Genomic DNA, 17237 nt, shown 5'->3' with positions numbered 1-17237 from the left:
CCTGAAAATGCTCTCGCCTATCCGTCTCTGGTTCAAAGTGGATGACTTCTCCACGCTGAACTCCGCCTGCCACAGTTTTCCCCTTTTATTTAATCTATTGTTTCCCGTGGCAACTTTCAGTTCACACCTACACTGCCCCAGCTCATCTGTAGTGTTATCCATTCTGCTGTGCTCAAATTCTGATTCATCCCTTCGAAATGAGCCTCTCCTAAGTTTAAAACGTCGATTCATGACTCGCCCTCTCTCAAATGTAATCCCGAACTCGGCCGGGCTGTGGTAGCTGATTAATTCTGGCTCTTTACCTGTCAGTGAATCTAATGGGGCCTGTTCCCTTTGGTTCAAGATGATGCAGAAAGACCATTGTGTCTGTTTCAACTCTTTTTGTGAGGATTGAAGCCCGTTTCCTTGCGTTTTACTCCCATCGTAAATGTAGCAAGGTACTTCCAATTGAAGCAGTGACTTTGAAAGTGTTTGGAGCACTTTGGAAACCTTCCAATGTTGGAAAAGATGGCGTTCAAAACGCAACTCCTTTCTGTTGTGTAGGTTGTTCTGATGTACAAACGATCCAACACGGCTGGAGATGGTGTAACTCAATTTTATTAACTACTCAATTGTAACAACACACTGCTAACTTGGGTACGTGCATTACCAGCTAATCTGTGGACCCTGTCCTCTCTCTATCTGGGTGAGGCACTCAGCACATGGTGAATGTCTGAGCGGCAGGCTCTGAGCTTGGTGCTCTGAGCTGGCTGTTGCTGGAATGAGCGGGAACTGTAGTGTCCCCTGTTTTTATAGTGCGTGTTCTCTCACTGGTGATTGGCTGCGATGTTGTGTGTGTGTTGGTTGGTCCTACTGCATGTCCATCAGTGTGTGTGTGATTGCACCATGATATGCTGATCTAAATATCATGACACTTTATCTCGGCAGTCGTTTTCCCCACATCCTGCCCTTCTCCCTGTCCATCTTTCTCGGTTAACGGATGCTGTCTCTTCCGACCCCCTTCCCAGATGCTGCTCTCTTCTCAACCCTCCCAGAGTGACTCCTACCTGCGTCACTCCTATCTGAGTCACTCCTACCTAAGGGGGGCACGGGTCCAGGGTCACAGCTCCAGGGTCGATTCCCAATTTGGTCACTGTCTGTGCGGAGTCTGCACGTTCTCCCCATGTCTGCGTGGGTTTCCTCCGGGTGCTCGTTTCCTCCCACAGTCCAAAGATGTGCAGGTCTGGTGGATTGGCCATGCTAAATTGCCCTTCGTGTCCAAACAAAAAAAAGTTGGGTGGTGTTACGGGAATAGGGTGGAGGTGTGGGCTTGTGTAGGGTGCTCTTTCCAAGGGCCGGTGCAGACTCGATGGACCGAATGGCCTCCTTCTGCACTGTACAATTCTGTAATTCATGCTGGTTAAACGATTCCGGGCACCGAATGCTTTGGTTGGCAGTTTCTATCTCGTGAGAGTGTGTGCCAAAGCATGTGGAGCCAGACTGCGGTCGGAACCAAGTCCTTGCTCAGTTTCGGCTTGATTGAAGCCTCCAGAAACGCTGTCGAAGGTTGGTTTAAATGCCAGTCAGTGTGGAGTGAGTATTCTGTGATTTAGGGTCGGGGAACCTCGAATCACCTCAGCTGACTGGCCTTGCTGTGGTTTTGTTAAAGCCAATCTCATTTTCACATCTTCAGGAAATTGGAAAATTGTGGATGATTCTTTTCAAGTGTCTGATTTTTTATTTTTGTGACTTTATTGCTGTCCTGAAAGTAACCTCTGGAAAGAGTAATTCAAAATAGTAAATGTACGGCATGTTTAATGTCAAGGATATCTTGCTGAATGAAACCTTCTCTCTTGTAGATCTGGACAAAAAACTGCAGACCCCGTTTTCTATCGTGTTCTCCATTGTGGGCATGTTTGCATCCCATTCCGTGGGAAACCTCAGCATCTTTTTCTGTGCCGAACTCGTACCCACCGTTATCCGGTAAGACCGCAGACACAATCTTTCTGTTTCATTTTCAATGTGCATACTACCCCAATCTGTGTGGAAATCAGCCCTACAGTGCAGGAGCAGGCCATGCGGCCCATCGGTTCTGCACCGGCCCTCCGAAAGAGCACCCTACCTTGGCCCGATCCTCCGCCCTATCCCTATAACCTCACGTAACCTTTGGACACTTGAGGGTCAATTTACCATGGGCCAATCCACCCAGCCTGCACATCTTTGAACTGTGGGAGGAATCCAGAGAACCTGGAGGAAACCCACACAGACAATGGGAGAAAGTGCAAACTCCACCCAGTCGCCCGAGGTTGGAATCAAACCCGGGTCCCTGGCATTGAGGCAGCCGTGCGAACCACTCTGCCACTGCGCCGCCCTAAAATGTGGCACTAAAAGTTCCCAGTTAATAAAATCGTAATCATGGTGAAAGTGTGAGGAAGAAGAACTGGTGCACTTGGGGTGAACTGTTCTGAAGTTGAGATCACAGAATCACAGACAAACAATGCAGAAAGGCCCTTCGGTCCATCCAGTCTGCACCGCCGCATGGAAGGCACCTGGTCTGCCAATCCTAATCCCATTTGCCAGCACTTGGCCAATAGCTTTGAATGTTTAGACGTGCCAAGTGCTCATCCAGGTAACTTTTAAAGGATGTGAGGCAACCCGCCTCTACCACCCTCCCAGGCAGAGCATTCCAGACCGTCACCACCTTCTGGGTTTGAAAAAAAGCTTTTCCTCAAATCCCCCTGAACGTCCCACCCCTCACCTTGAACTTGTGTCCCCCTCGTAACCGACCCTTCAACTAAGGGGAACAGCTTCTCCCTATCCACCCTGTCCATGCCCCTCATAATCTTGTTCACCTCAAATCAGGTCACCCCTCCGTCTTCTCTGCTCCAGTGAAAACAACCCAAGCCTATCCAACCTCTCCTCTTCATGACTTAAATGTTCCATCCCAGGCAACATCCTGGTGAAACGCCTCTGCACCCCCTCCAGTGCAATCACATCCTTCCTATAATGTGGCGACCAGAATTACACACACTACTCCAGCTGTGGCCTCACCAAAGTTCTAATCAACGCCAACATGATTTTTCCGAAGTGTAACACCTCACACTTTTCAGGATTAAATTCCATCTGCCACTTTTCTGCCCAATTGACCATCCCGTCTGTATCTTCCTGTAAGCCAAGACTCTCAGCCTCACTGTTAACCACCCTGGGCTATCTTTGTGTAATCCGCAAACTTACTGATCCTACCCCCCCACATAGTCATCCAAGTCATTTGTATGAATGAAAAATAATAGGGGACCCAGCACAGATCCCTGTGGTACGTCACTGGACACTGGCTTCCAGTCTCTAAAGCAGCCGTCTGTCATCACCCTGTTTCCTACAGCTCAGCCAGCTTTGAATCCACCTTATCAAGTTCCCCTGTATCCCATGTGCATTTGCGTTCTTTATAAGTCTCCCATGTGGACCTTGTCAAATGCTTTGTTGAAATCCATGTAAACTCCATTAACTGCACTGCCCTCATCTACACATTTAGTCACATCCTCGTCTATATTCAATCAGTCTTGAGATTTCAATTGTACCTAGCTTAGTTTTATCTAACTTCAATTGTAAAAAAAAAACAGAAACGGTTTTCATCTCTGATGTACTTGCATCTTGGTCAGCATAAAGCAAAACTAAGGTGCATCAGGTGTGATCTACCCACTCCGCTGTTCAACGTTTGTCTCTGAATATAATACTCTGGTAGTGTCCAACTTTGCACACTGGCTCATTGCTAACATGAGCTTGACCCGCTTGTGTGCGTTCAAGCCCCATTGGGATCTGCACCTGGAATCCAGGCTGGCACTGTGCAAATGCTGCATTGGATACGGTGTTGAACCTACAGCTGATTTAGTTCAGAAGGGCATAAATGGTCCCGTTGCATGTTTATCACATTGTAACTGGGACCTTTTGAATCAAGTGCTTTTCGCACACTGACATTTTTTTAAATTTAAAGGACCCAATTTTCTTTTCCAATTAAGGGGCAATTTAGCGTGGCCGATCTACCTACCCTGCACATCTTTTGGGGTCTTGTGGGGGTGAGACCCGCGCAGACACTGGGAGAACGTGCAAGCTCCGCATGGACAGTCCCAGGGCCGGGATCGAACCCGGGTCCTTGGCAGCGTGTTGCAGCAAGCAGTGCTAACCACTGCACCGTGCCGCCCGATGCACTCTGGCATTCTTGAATTTTAATAATTTCTTATCACTTGCGTGTCTCGACCATCCACGCGTGCTCTTTCCTGAGCTATATTTCTGCTCCTCTCTTAACATAACTTCACGCTAACTTCCCCGGTCTTCAACCCCTGCCACGCATGAAGCAAAAGCAAGATTTAAAAAGTAAAGAATATGAATTTGCAACAAGGTACAGAGTAAGAACTTTAGGAGCAAAAGATAAATTAAACTCTAAACAAGACTGGGCACAAGAGGGAAAGGTGAAGAAAGGGGCATATAGATTGAGGTCCACCCTGTGAGAGCCACAAGTGTGACAGGCTGACAGGAAGAGCGGGAGACCAAGACATAGTCAGAAACTGTGCAATCAGAACCACCATACGACCAGTGTACACAGAGGAGTCCGAACAAAGGATGGATCTTTAGAAAATGTCAAGCGTTCAGGAAAACTAATTTATGTCTTGAGAGAGAACCAAGTGGAGGACACGTGAAGAGAGGAAACGCTTGTGCTGAAGGTGGAGGAAACCTCCAGTTCGTGAGCAGAAATGTTGGGCAGGATTTAGCGGGCCCATTAGCCGCCACTGCGGAGGTCTGGCACCACGAGGCTCATGGTGCAACTTCATCTGTGATGGAGCGGTGCGACAGCCTCCTGAAGATATATTTCTGCTGCCTGGACAGGTCTGATGGGGCCTTCCAGTACAGTCCCCAGGGGATCTCCCGGTGTGGTCTGCTGTGTCCTACATGGGCTCTGCAGGAGGGCAACGACCTTCAACAGGAAGACCTGGAGGAGCGGCCCGTGTCCTCGGATGAGAAGGTCGTCGTTCAGGAGGGAATCCAGGGAGAGGGTGCTGAGGATCCAGAGTTGCGCCAGTCTCGGGATGGAGTGGTTCAGATTGGCTGGTCACTCCCAGGGTCTCTGAGTGGAAGGCACTGGGAGGTGCTGCAGCAGATTCTCCTCCCTTCAGGTGCTAATGAGCTGCTGGGTTACTCCATGGGATGGAGGGTCGACTGGAGTGAGCTCCAGAAGCCTCAACGTCATCTGGCGCTGCCAGTCCTGGAGACCCGCCATCGTCTGCACCATGCAGTGAACCCCTCGGCCATGGTCCACTCCCCCCTCATGGATCTGACCTCTTGCCCCAGGCTTTCCACTGCACACACCACCCTTGCAGTGTTGGCCTGGATGCCACTCATTGCTGACAACATCTCTTGTGACAGAGGCCCCTCCATGCGACCTTGCCGTTGCATGAATGTTGCTGACAACCTCTCCTGGTATTCCCGGGTAATCTCTCAACAGTTGAGGGACAAACGTGTCCAGAGGCACAACCACCTGGCTGGGCACAGCAGAGTCCTGGGATCCAGCAGACCTCTGACTGTCCGACCCCTGGGATGTTCCTGCCTCCTCCTGTGTGGTGCTCACCAGATAGTGAACCAGGTCACTAAGGTCCCCCCCCAGAGGTGCGTCGCTCTGTGGTGGTGGATGGTGTGGGTGATAGATGTGATGCCTTATCAGTGTTCTCTTCCAAGATCTCCTCCATGGTGGTGTCGAGGGTGGGCGGTGGGACACTGCTGGCAGTCCAGCCATGTTGCTGCAAGGCAGCGGTCATGGTTTTAGTACATGGCCAGGTCAAGGGTTTGGACTACCTAAAATCACTAGTCACCTGGGTGAAGGTGCCACGGATCCTCACTTTTTTCTCTTGCAGGCCCATTCCTGCTCCTCCTCCCGTGAGCTCCGTGGCACGCCCCTCGTCCAAAGTCAGGACCTTCAGCTCAGGCTGTCTTCTCTCTCGCGTGGTGGTTGTGAACGCTCTTCTCCTGCGGGAACAGAGAAGGGGATAATGTGAGCTGGATGCTTGGTCGGTCAGAGGCCAATGGCACCGGCCATGTGTGGGCACTGCACCCAAGCAGGGAGGAGTTCTGATGAGTGCTGGGGGGAGGTCACGCGCTGGGGGCCCAGGAGCTGGCGGCATGTGGAATCGAGGTGACTTTCCAGGGGGGTGATGGAAGGATGGCGTGCAGAGGAAAGACGAGGAGCACTTAGCCTGGCTGATCAGAGGAGGTCTTTCATATTTATTTCTGCATTGCACGGCCGTTCTCTTGATTAATGCTGCCACCGTCTCCCAGGTGAGATTCATGGGGCCTTGGCTGCAGGGTCTCCTGCCAGCCCGAGGGTATATTGTAGCCCGTCTCTCTTCTCCATGGCATCCGACAAACTGCTAACTGGGTCCTATGTAAATCGAAAAGCTGGTTTCCTCTCTGCCGCCCTCCTGGTTTGAATGAGTGCAAGTGCTGTGGAGCCGTTTAAATGCTCCTCCTCCCCTTCATTTGAAGTTCTCAGATGACCCCCGGGGCAGGCAAATCATTTTTTCACTGCATTTTTCACGTCGGAGGATAAAGAGTTCTTCTAAGTGCCTGAAAATTGTTGTCCGGGTTGCGCTGACGGGGCCGGTAGGAATCTCGCTGATATTAGTGCCCAATTCTTCTTTTTTTCCCATTCCAAGGGGCAATTTAGCGTGGCCAATCCCCCTACCCTGCACATCTTTTTGTGTCGTGGGGGTAAGACCCACGCAGACACTGGGAGAATGTGCAAACTCCACACGGACAGTGGGACGGGATCAAACCCAGGTCCTTGGCGCCGTGAGGCAGCAGTGCTAAACACCGCCACCACCACCTTAATCGCACAGTCTTGTTCTCGCCAAAAATGACACTTGTTTTGGAAAATTCCGCCCATCTTTTGCTTTTAAGAAAGATTAGCGAGACTAATCATAGAATAGTACCGCACATTGGACCCATCAAGTCTGGTAAGTGTGCGCCTGCCTTTCTCGTAAACTCTTTGTGAGGAAATATGTTACAAAATTAATCAAAATCACTGCAAAATTTGAATATTTAACTTTAAACCTCGCTAGAAAATACTCTCTTCCAGCTACAGTCCAGTTGCAGGCGTGTGCCAATTGAAACCATTTTATTTTTTTTTATTTTGATGTTTGCTCGAGGATGATTCTCGTGCCGTCATTCGTTGCCTTCTGTAGATTTTTTTTTTCCGCAATCATCATGAATCCGGCTTTACTGCCAAAGATGGAACTGTAAATGTAACTCAATAACTAATTGTTAAAATGAAGCTGCTCGCATCCCTCCACCAAGGTCATAAAACTGTCAACACATTGAAATAACCCTTGTACAGTTTAGCTCGGTCCCATTGATCAGATAATGAATCATAGCTGCCAGCTTAACCCCACACCCACCTCTGTCCTGTGCACGTGTGTGTTTGTGTAAATATATTTAAAATTCTGCATGTTATCTCATAAGCTTTATGAAATCGATCTTCTTTTCAAATATCCAACTCTTGTTCAAAATATGGAACATAGAATGCCGAAAGTGCAGAAGGGAGCCATTCGGCCCATCCAGTCTGCTCCAAAAGAGCAGCCTACCTAGACCACTCCCCCACCCTATCCCAACTAACCTGCACATCGTTGGACTGTGGGAGGAAACTGGAGCACCGGAGACACTGGAAGAATGTACGAACTCCACGTCACCCGAGGCTGGAATTGAATCCGGATCCCTGGCAGTGAGGCAGCCGTGCTAACCACTGTGCCACCCATACGTATATGTTCATGAATATGTATTCAAATTGTCAAAAAATCATAGGCTGTACAAATGACAGATCACCTTAATGAGACAGCAGCGATTCTGTCAACCTTCGGAGGATAATCTTCAGAGCATGTTATGTCACTATTTCAATACTCTATCGGTAATCCTTTGAATTCTGATCCGGGAACTCTGCTGCTGCTTTTTTTTTTTGGTACACTATGCTTTTTATTTCCGAGGATCTTCGATTGAGCCCAGTCCAGACTGGTCCCATGGAAAAGGAGTTTGGGTATTACTGTTCAGAATAGTGATCAGTCTGTGGTATACATGGCCCCAAACCTGGAAATGTAACACAACAGGAATCTTTGAGACAGAATTGAGGGAGCTTTGTTTTGGACTGGGCTCGCGCTGTACCTGATGTGGACAGTCCAGATAATTACAAAACATTAAATATCCGCATCTACAAGGGCAATATTCCTCTGCTTCATGCAGAATATATTCCAAGCAGGTAAACCGTACTGAGGGAGTGCTGCACTGTCAGGCATGTTTGTTTTTTGGATGTGATGTTAAACTGAGGCTCCATCTGCCTCCCTGAGTGCATGTAAAAGATATAGACACTGGCTCAAAGACGAGCAGGGGAGATATCCCTGGGATCCAGGCCAAAACTTATCCCTCGATCAGCATCACCATAGAACTGGATTGTTTGGTCCTTAACACATTACTGTGATCTTGCTTTGGGATCTTTCAGTGTGCAAAATGGCTGCTCTGTTTCCTACATTGCAACAGTCACTACACTTGGAAAAAGTATCATTTGGCTGTAAAGCATATTGGGGACATGCATTTCTTTACCTAACCAGACAAAGATGATCCATTTTCAACACTGCATCTCAGCCTCGCCTGAACCAATAACACGCTGTGATGGTGCATTATTTCTCCTGGTCCTTTTTTTTTATCTCGCCGCAGTGTTTTGATGCTGTTGACCATGCCATATAGCTGTCCTTGGACATCCAGCTCCAGGAGACTGTTTGTGCATGTTTCTGCCATGGCTCAGTTGGTAACATTCTTGCACGGTCACCTCAACCCAACTGTCCAGCACATCTTTCCTAAACGCTTCTGTTTCTCTCCCTCTCTGTCCTCCACTTTGGGGGGAAAAAAACACCTTTGCAAAAGCAACCCTTCCAACCCAGTATTTTGTCTCTCTTCCTATACGGCCTTCCATGGTTCGTCATCTCTTTGTAAACGACCCAAAGATGTTTGCACGTTAATAGTACAATGTTGTCTTTCGTAGAGTGAACATAGGAGCTGCAGTAAACCATTCAGCCTTTTGAGCATGTTCCACCACTCAGTTTGATTTATGGCTGATCTGTATCTTAAACACCATTTAGCTTCATGCCCTAACTATTAAATCTTATTTTAGGTTAAGTCATTTCCAGTCTCTGATTTTGATGTTTTCAAATTGCTATTCTCAATAGTTTTTTTTGCTGAGAGTTCAAAGTTCCCATTACCCTTTGTGTGAAGAAGGGTTTCCTGACATCACCCTCGAACACCGAACTCTAATTTTAAGGTTATGCTCCTTTTGTTCTGGGTGGCCCCACCAGCGGGAATAGATTATCCAGCCTATCAAGTCCTCTAATCATCATAGAATACCTCCATTAGATTACCTCTTAACCTTCTATGCTCAAGGGGTTGCAAGCCCTGTCCTCCTAATGTAACTATTTTAGCGTTCTGCAACCGAGGAGACCATGCGAGCAGCTGAGCAGCCTGTATCATTTCTGCAGAATTCCAAATCCAGTATCTCCTTATTGAGGTGTGGTGCCCAGAACTGAACGCAGTTTTAACCTGAAGAAGGTGTCACAGTAGCACTGTTGCTTCACAGCACCAGGGTCCCAGGTTCGATTCTCTGCTTGGGTCACTGTCTGTGCCGAGTCTGCACGTTCTCCCCATGTCTGCGTGGATTTCCTCCCAGTGCTCCGGTTTCCTCCCGCAGGTCCCGAAAGACGTGCTTGTTAGGTGAATTGGACTTTCCGAATTCTCCCTCCGTGTACCCAAACAGGTGCCGGAGTGTGGCGTCTAGGGGATTTTCACTAACTTATTAAAATTTAGAGTACCCAATTCTTTTTTCCAATTAAGGGGCAATTTAGCGTGGCCAATCCACCTAACCTGCACATCTTTTGAGTTGTGGGGGTGAGACCCACGCAGGCACTGGGAGAATGTGCAAACTCCACACGGACAGTGGGCCGGGATCGAACCCGGGCCCTCAGTGCCATAGGCAGCAGTGCTAACCACTGCACCACCATGCTGCACTTTTCACAGGAACTTCATTGCAGTATTAATGTAAGCGTACTTGTGACACTAATAAAGGTTATCTTTAACAAGAATTTAAACAAGTGGAGTGTAACTTCCAGCTCTTTGCATTCTAACCCCTTTGAGATAAAGGCCAACGACTCACCAGCTTTTAAAACCTGGTTAACACTCCTGTGCTCAATGTCCTGCATCATCTCCCCGTTTCACAACGCCTTAAAGAATTCTCGTGCTTGCTTTTTAACCTCTTCCTGATCTTGCCCCTTCCTATCTCTGAAATTTCCCCCAGCCCTCTGATCCTCCGAGATCTCGGCATTCCTCCAAATCACACTTCAGAGCGTATTGATACAGTCATGTCATTTTTCCTCATAGAAACCAAAAGCAGAATATTCCAGCAACATTCAGCAGCTCGGTGGAGTCTCTTGCCTTTGCCCACTCACCCCACCCAAAAGCACCAACGACCAGCATCTTCGTCCACATAAAGTGTAAGCTAAATGTCAAGTCAGAAGCTAGTATAGAGGAAGCTGGAAAGTCCCGGTTGGAAAGTGATATTAAGTCAGTGTCCATCTAGCAGCTGCTGTTCTCTATGAAATGCAATGACTTGTGGTAGATTGCTCCAGCATTTAACATTAAAATAGAGAACACTTGATGGAGCTTCTGGTAGTACTACATTCATACAACCATTACCAAATCTGTCTCCTGTTCAGAGGTCGCTGCTGCTGTGAACCTGATGCGCACTGTAATGGTGTGAATTCCATGCCAGTTTATGCCTCCGCTTCTCTCTCTGGAGCTGAGTGACAGACTCACTTAGTGGTCTCTTTCCAGCTGCATACTCAAGCTTGAGACGGATAGGGACCCAGGAAGTGTAGAAGATTGTAGTTTAGTCGGGCAGCATGGTCGGCACGGGCTTGGAGGGCCGAAGGGCCTGTTCTTGTGCTGTACATTTCTTTGTTCTTTGAGACACAAGTGTGTTGCTACTGGACCTTTGTGTCTGTACAAGATTCACCATCTTTAGTTGGGCTGATCATTCTCCATACCATGTAGCACACAACCTGGGGTCCCCTTTGGGCCTTTTCTTTTGAAGAAGGTCCTGCTGACCAACCTCTGTCCCACAAAATCCGTGCTAACAATGGATCCAGGAGAGATGTAAAATGAGCTGCCGGTTCGATATACACCCATTTCGCTGCTGCACGTCAGAATTGCCCTGATATCTTTACCTTGCCGTCAGGTTGGATGTGGTCCTTCACCAGAGTCTGAAGAACTCAAACATACCAAGGGGGGAGAGATGGATCTTGTAGGCAGATGCTCAGCGCGATGCCCATTTATTTATAGCTGCCTCTTGTGAAACGGACAAATAGGATTGGGTTTGAAGGACCCTCGTTCGCCTGAAAGAGGTTTGTACTTTCACTGAAAACGTCGGCTCTTATTGTATCAGACTTGGTTGCATTGGTTTCATCTGACAAGTGTTCAGGGCCTTATGGACAGGCTGGAAGCTGTGGGCAATATCTGCCAAAGCCAAGATTTCTATCTGGTTTTATGTGCTCCCAAGATCCACATATAATTAGGTAGTGGATTCCATTGAATCCAGTTAACTCAAAAGAGAAGAATTACATTGTGGTCCTGCCATCTGCTGGTTCAGTGCCTTCATTAATAATGTATTTAAATGATATTGAAAAGATTGTCTGTTTTGGGCATTTGTGCTGAATTGCAGTCCTCCCCTCCCAGCTACAATTATATTGATTGACTCGTTGCTGGGCTCTCCGTATCCTCGTCGCTGTGCTCTCCGTATCCTCGTCGCTGTGCTCTCCGTATCCTCGTCGCTGTGCTCTCCGTATCCTCGTTACTGTGCTCTCTGTATCCTCACTGCTGTGCTCTCCGTATCCTCGTTACTGTGCTCTCCGTATCCTCGCTGCTGTGCTCTCCGCAGCCTCGCCGCCGACCCTCTCCGCAGCCTCGCCGCCACAGCAGCCTCGCCGCCGCGCTCTCCGCAGCCTCGCCGCCGCAGCCTCGCCGCCGCGCTCTCCGCAGCCTCGCTGCCGCGCTCTCCACCGCCGCGCTCTCCGCCGCCGCCGCTCTCTCCGCAGCCTCGCCGCCGCGCTCTCCATATCCCTATGTTTTGACTTTAAAGTTAGAATGCCAGTCAGTACTGCAGAGCCAGAACTGCTGGAAAATGTCAACAAAATAAAAAATGAGGCTAATGGGCCTAGATTCTAGCCAAGCCTATCCTTCCGTGCTCACTGCCCCCCCCGCCCCAACCACTCATTGTGACGTACCCCTATGGAGCGGGCTCTCTATTGCCAGAGACAGCCAGGTAAGGTCCTGATGCTCCGGTGACATCCATTTTCAGGGCTAGTCTATTCAGCAGGCGAGTTGTTACATACTTCTTAGCGGATTCCGACTTCCATGGCCACCGTCCTGCTGTTTATATCAACCAACACCTTTTGTGGGGTCTGATGAGCGTCTGTACCCGCCGTTTGGATCATCCCACAGCGCCAGCTCTGCTTACCAAAAGTAGTCCACTAGGCGCACACTCATTCCACACCCGGCTCCAAGCCAGCAAGTCGGGCTTGTCCATTTACAGTTTGAGAACAAGTTGAAGGTCGTTTTGCCCTCACGTATGAAAGTACATTGTGTATCTTGGATGCTGCTCACTCCTGGCATCAGTAAGTTCTGGGTGGGAGAAATTTGTTTGCGTAAGGCTGTCTCCCGAGGTGCTAACAGACTTTGCATTGAATCGTTGGGTGGGAAGATAGTGCCACAGCCTGTTGGGGGGCAGATAGTGTCACAGCCCCTTGGGGGGGGGTTCACAGCCGCAATCTGCATGACCCAGACAACGTTCCTCATTGATCTCAACAAACATTGTGGCATGTCCGCCAATGGGGAATTTTCCTACCGTCTCCTGACGAAGCCTTTTCCAAAAACCAATCACGCACTCCATGAAATAGCCTCGGTTTCTACCTGGGAGTCGGAAGGTGTGCTGGGTAGATTATGGTAGACCAATCGTAATGGTAGGGCTTTGTTTGAATAAAACTACTCCTCAGCAGGCTGCCCGTCGAGCAGCAGCGGCCTCAGCAATCAGAGACCCATAGGAATGGCCCGGCAAATTCCTTTGACTAGGCCTAAGCCTAGGAGAGCTGGGGTTATTCCCTCCTCGGGGTCAAATGGATATCCAGCAAATTCAGGGGTTGGGTGGCTCAGTGAGTTGTTGCGGGACTGGGAGCGGGAGAGAAGCCCGGGGAATATACTTCCTCCTTCTGGCTCATAAGGAGTTAAGAGCAGGGAAGGTTTAAAACTTCTCTAGGCCACGTTAGGCCATTCATTTCCTCCTGCCTGTTACTGTTGGGAAGCAGGCAGTGAGCTACTTGGCCCGTGGCGACTATGACAATTTGCATCGGCCCAATTACATCATCGTGCTGTGACGTCGAGTCTTAAATGGAATCCCACCTGCTTTTAGCAGGAAACCTCCTTGAAGGCCTGAATAATGCTGCTAACGCGTGTTGTCACTGGGATTTGTAGAATTTTAACCCTAACCCATGCCCAACCCTTTCCTGCCTTGGGTGGGAGGAGTGGGGGCGGGATTGAAATCGAGGACCGTGCTTTCACAAATTATTTTTAATTGTGCCCCCCCTTTCTGGCCTTCCGGGCAAGGTGAAATAACTAGTCATGTTCCACGTTATCCAGTCCTCTCGGCATCCTCCAGGCTAACACTTCTATCCGCTCTCAGCATTGCCTTTCCAGAAAGTGGGAAACATCGACTCAAACCAGTCCCTCCCTCCCCTCAATAATTCTGTGATCTCTTCCAACGCTGGTTAAAATTCCTTTATAAAATGTTCCAATGGTACAGCTGCTTCAAAACGGTGCACAGGGCTGTTTTTATTTTCACCCCGAGTTCTGGGTTTTTTTTGTGAGCAGTCAGCTTTTTTTTTTAAAGTTCTTTATCAGCCTCTCTGAACTCTCTAGGTTGTTGTGTGAAGCATTTCCACTGACCATACAATGGCAAACAATCCTGTTTAGATGAAAACGGACAGCTGACGGTGTCCCATTAGCATTAATCCAGTAAACTCTTATTTATCCTTTAGTATTCAGTCTAAATCCCCTGACGGTTGAGTTGATATAGTGCAAGCTACTTAATAGCAGACTAATCTGTGCTGATGTAACTTATCCAGTTTAGTTGATGCTGCTTTGTTAGGTCGCGTTTATTAATGTTAAAGAGCCCAATATGTACACGGTTATATTTCATTAGCATGTACTTTGTTCTATGTAAATTCAAATGGATTCGTCTCAGCCAGGGCTAGTGGGGGAGTCTGTTTTCACTGCCTCCAACAGTGTGATTAATCGCTTCGCTTGTGACACCTTGACAACTGTGCCAACTGTACATGCCACAATGATTCACTGCCCCTGTCCTGTCATTCCTCTCATCACGTGAAACCATCGTCAGCAATTCCAGTGCCCTCCCAGCTCGGCGACACATTTATTTTGCCGCCTCTGTTTAACTGCAGGTAATCTGGGGAGCTTTGTGCACGGGTTTTGGGCTTGTACAGAACATTGAAGCTTGCATGGTGCTCGGCGTGTGCTTTGTTTGGGAGGCTGTCTGGTCAAGCCGTTTGTTCCTGGCTTTTGTCCAGTGAACACAAACCTAGACGGGTAAGACTTGTGAAATGCTGACTGTGATGACCCTCACCAGGACCATGAGGGATCACCAATCAGGCTCCCCATGGGTTTTGTGGAGTACGAGTTCCTGTTGTAGCAGGTGGTAGCCCGCCCCGCTGGGACTCATTAGTGAGCCCTTTAAAAGCTGCTCCCAGACCTGGACCGGACCGGGAGTTCCAATAGTCCCGGGCTGGGACATTTGTGTTGTACCTCGCGGCAGAGGGAGTTGAAATAAACCTGTTAGCCACCTTCTGGGCAGCCTTCCTTGAAATTCCAATAAGGTACAAAGTGCGAGGATAACCTGGAAATGAGTATGGGCCATCCCTTTCTGAGATGCAACGGGACCGATTGATATGCGGGATAAACAATGTCACAACACAGAGAACGCTACTAGCAAAACCTACCCGACACCTCAAAAGAGTCACATAACTGGCATTGTCCCTGGAGAATGCTGAGAAAGGATTCCAGGGACCTCGAGGTCAATGGATGGTCATGTGCTCAGTATAGGGTGACGCCCGCATAGAAAGACCGGTATCCCTGCTGAGAGCATTCGTGTATCCCATCCACCGCCTTTTCGCCATGGCACTCGAATATGGATGGTCGAGAAATCCCAGAAATATTAGGTAAACTTTCCCAGAGGACTTCAGGGAACAGTCGCAAGGCTCTTTCTTCCCCCCCCCCCCCCCCCCCCCCACCCCACAGTCGCCTGGGCTCTGATCCAACATTGGGCACAATTGTTGGTGGCCTATGAGTACTCCTTTGAGCACTGCCCTGGTGTGCACATCGCCAATGCTGATGCCCTGAGTTGCCGACTGCTGTCCCTCCATCAGTAATGGAAAAAGCCACAATCGCACTAAACCTCTTGGATCCAGGAAACAAGTCTAGGCATGAACCCAGGAGGACTCCATGCTGGCAAAACTCAAGGAGACCCCTTGTCTTGTATGATGCAGCGTTTCCTAATTTCAATCGCGAATGATCTGGCTCGAATTATTAGGCTATGAGCCTTGGTTCCAGACTCTCCAATCAGCAGAAATAATTCCAGTCCAACTACCCTGTCTGTTCCCCTTTATAGCTTGAAAATTTTGATTAAATAACTTAACCTTTTTAAATTTCAGGGCATATAAGCCAGCTTTGTGTAATTATCTCCCCACCCCTTGTAATTTAACCCTTTAATGTTCAGGTATCATTCTTGTAAATTTCCACTTCACTCCTTCCCAAGCCAGTATATTCTTACAGAAGTGTGCTGCCCAAAATTGCTCAGTACCCCAGCATAACTGAAGCAGGACTTCTGTCGCCTTATTCTCACCCTCCGTCTATTCATCTTTTTGATTGATGCATGACATTTTTATGATCTATGGACCTGAACCCTGAAATCTTGTTGGAGCTCCATTGTTTCTAGTTTTTCACCATTCAGAAATGACCCTGTTCTATTCTTTTGGATGTCCAAATTGGATGACCTTCCATTCGCTTCCATTTGACACGGTCTTGCCACTTCACTTAGCGTATCGATCTGCAATGCTCGCAGTGCCGCCTATGTTTCTGGCATCAGCAAACCGCTTTGTATCCTGGCAGCTAAGTCGTTAATGATTACAGTGGAATAGTTGAGGCCCCAGCACAGATCCTTGCGGGACACCATGTCACATTCTGCCAATTAGAGCACCTGCCCATTATTCTTTTCACAGCCAATTTCCTAATGAGGTCAATAATTTGCCTTCAATTCCATGAACTTCAACTTTGCTAACAGTCTCTTAGAGACTTTATCAATGGCTTTCTGTTGGTTATGAATGTATCATCCAATTCCTAATTATATATTAATTGTGTTCAAATATATGCAGGCAGTAGGCTTTAACTGGGCAATCACTTTTTCCCCTTTTAAAAAGGAACAGACAAACTGGGGGTTAGGAGGTGCATGTTTGTAATGTGAATCTCTGTAAATAAAGATTGATGGCTCCAGTTCTTCTGCTCACCTTCTGGCTGTCTGGAATATAATACCCAGTCCATCACTTTAGTCACCTCTTCAAAAAGAAAATGACGCCCCCTTCACAAATCCATACGGATGTTTGCTGATGAGCTCAGGAATTTGACAGAATTCAGTGACCCTATCCTTGAGGTTCCAGCAGTTTCCTGATGACCAATGTTAGGCAAACTCATTCCTTGGTTTCCTCTGTCACCTTCCTTAAATAGCGGAGGGATGCACATAATTTTCCAATCTAAAGGAATGTTTCCCGTAACGAGAGAGCTTTACAGACGCCCGAACCATAATTTTCCAGGTCTCTCACTGGCTTTCCCTAAAGCCCTGGGATGGAAAGCATCTGGTCCTGGGAACTTTTCACCCTTTTTAGTGCCATTATTTTCTTCATTACCTAAGAACATTGGTGGATCAGTTCAAAAGGTGAAGCCAGGGAAGCGTCCCATATATCCAGTCTTCTGCAGTTGGCAAAACAGGGTATTGCTGCTGTGGCGACTGGTGACTGCTGGTGTCCTGTTGAAATGGTGAGAAAATAGTGCCAGGGCAGCAACGAGAT

The 17237-nt window shown here is 48.3% G+C and overlaps 1 protein-coding gene across 1 annotated transcript in view; it reads left to right on the top strand.

The window, feature by feature from the left end:
* Nucleotides 1-17237, top strand: part of LOC140425561 (solute carrier family 22 member 23) — a 123729-nt gene that overhangs the window by 104548 nt on the left and 1944 nt on the right. The window contains 1 exon segment of the mRNA XM_072509993.1: nt 1839-1962. Coding sequence (XP_072366094.1) covers nt 1839-1962 — 124 coding nt within the window.

Source organism: Scyliorhinus torazame, chromosome 6, assembly GCF_047496885.1.
Source record: "Scyliorhinus torazame isolate Kashiwa2021f chromosome 6, sScyTor2.1, whole genome shotgun sequence".
Classification (NCBI taxonomy): domain Eukaryota; kingdom Metazoa; phylum Chordata; class Chondrichthyes; order Carcharhiniformes; family Scyliorhinidae; genus Scyliorhinus; species Scyliorhinus torazame.
Note: the sequence above shows the minus strand (reverse complement) of the source record. Positions and strands in the feature narration are given on the sequence as shown.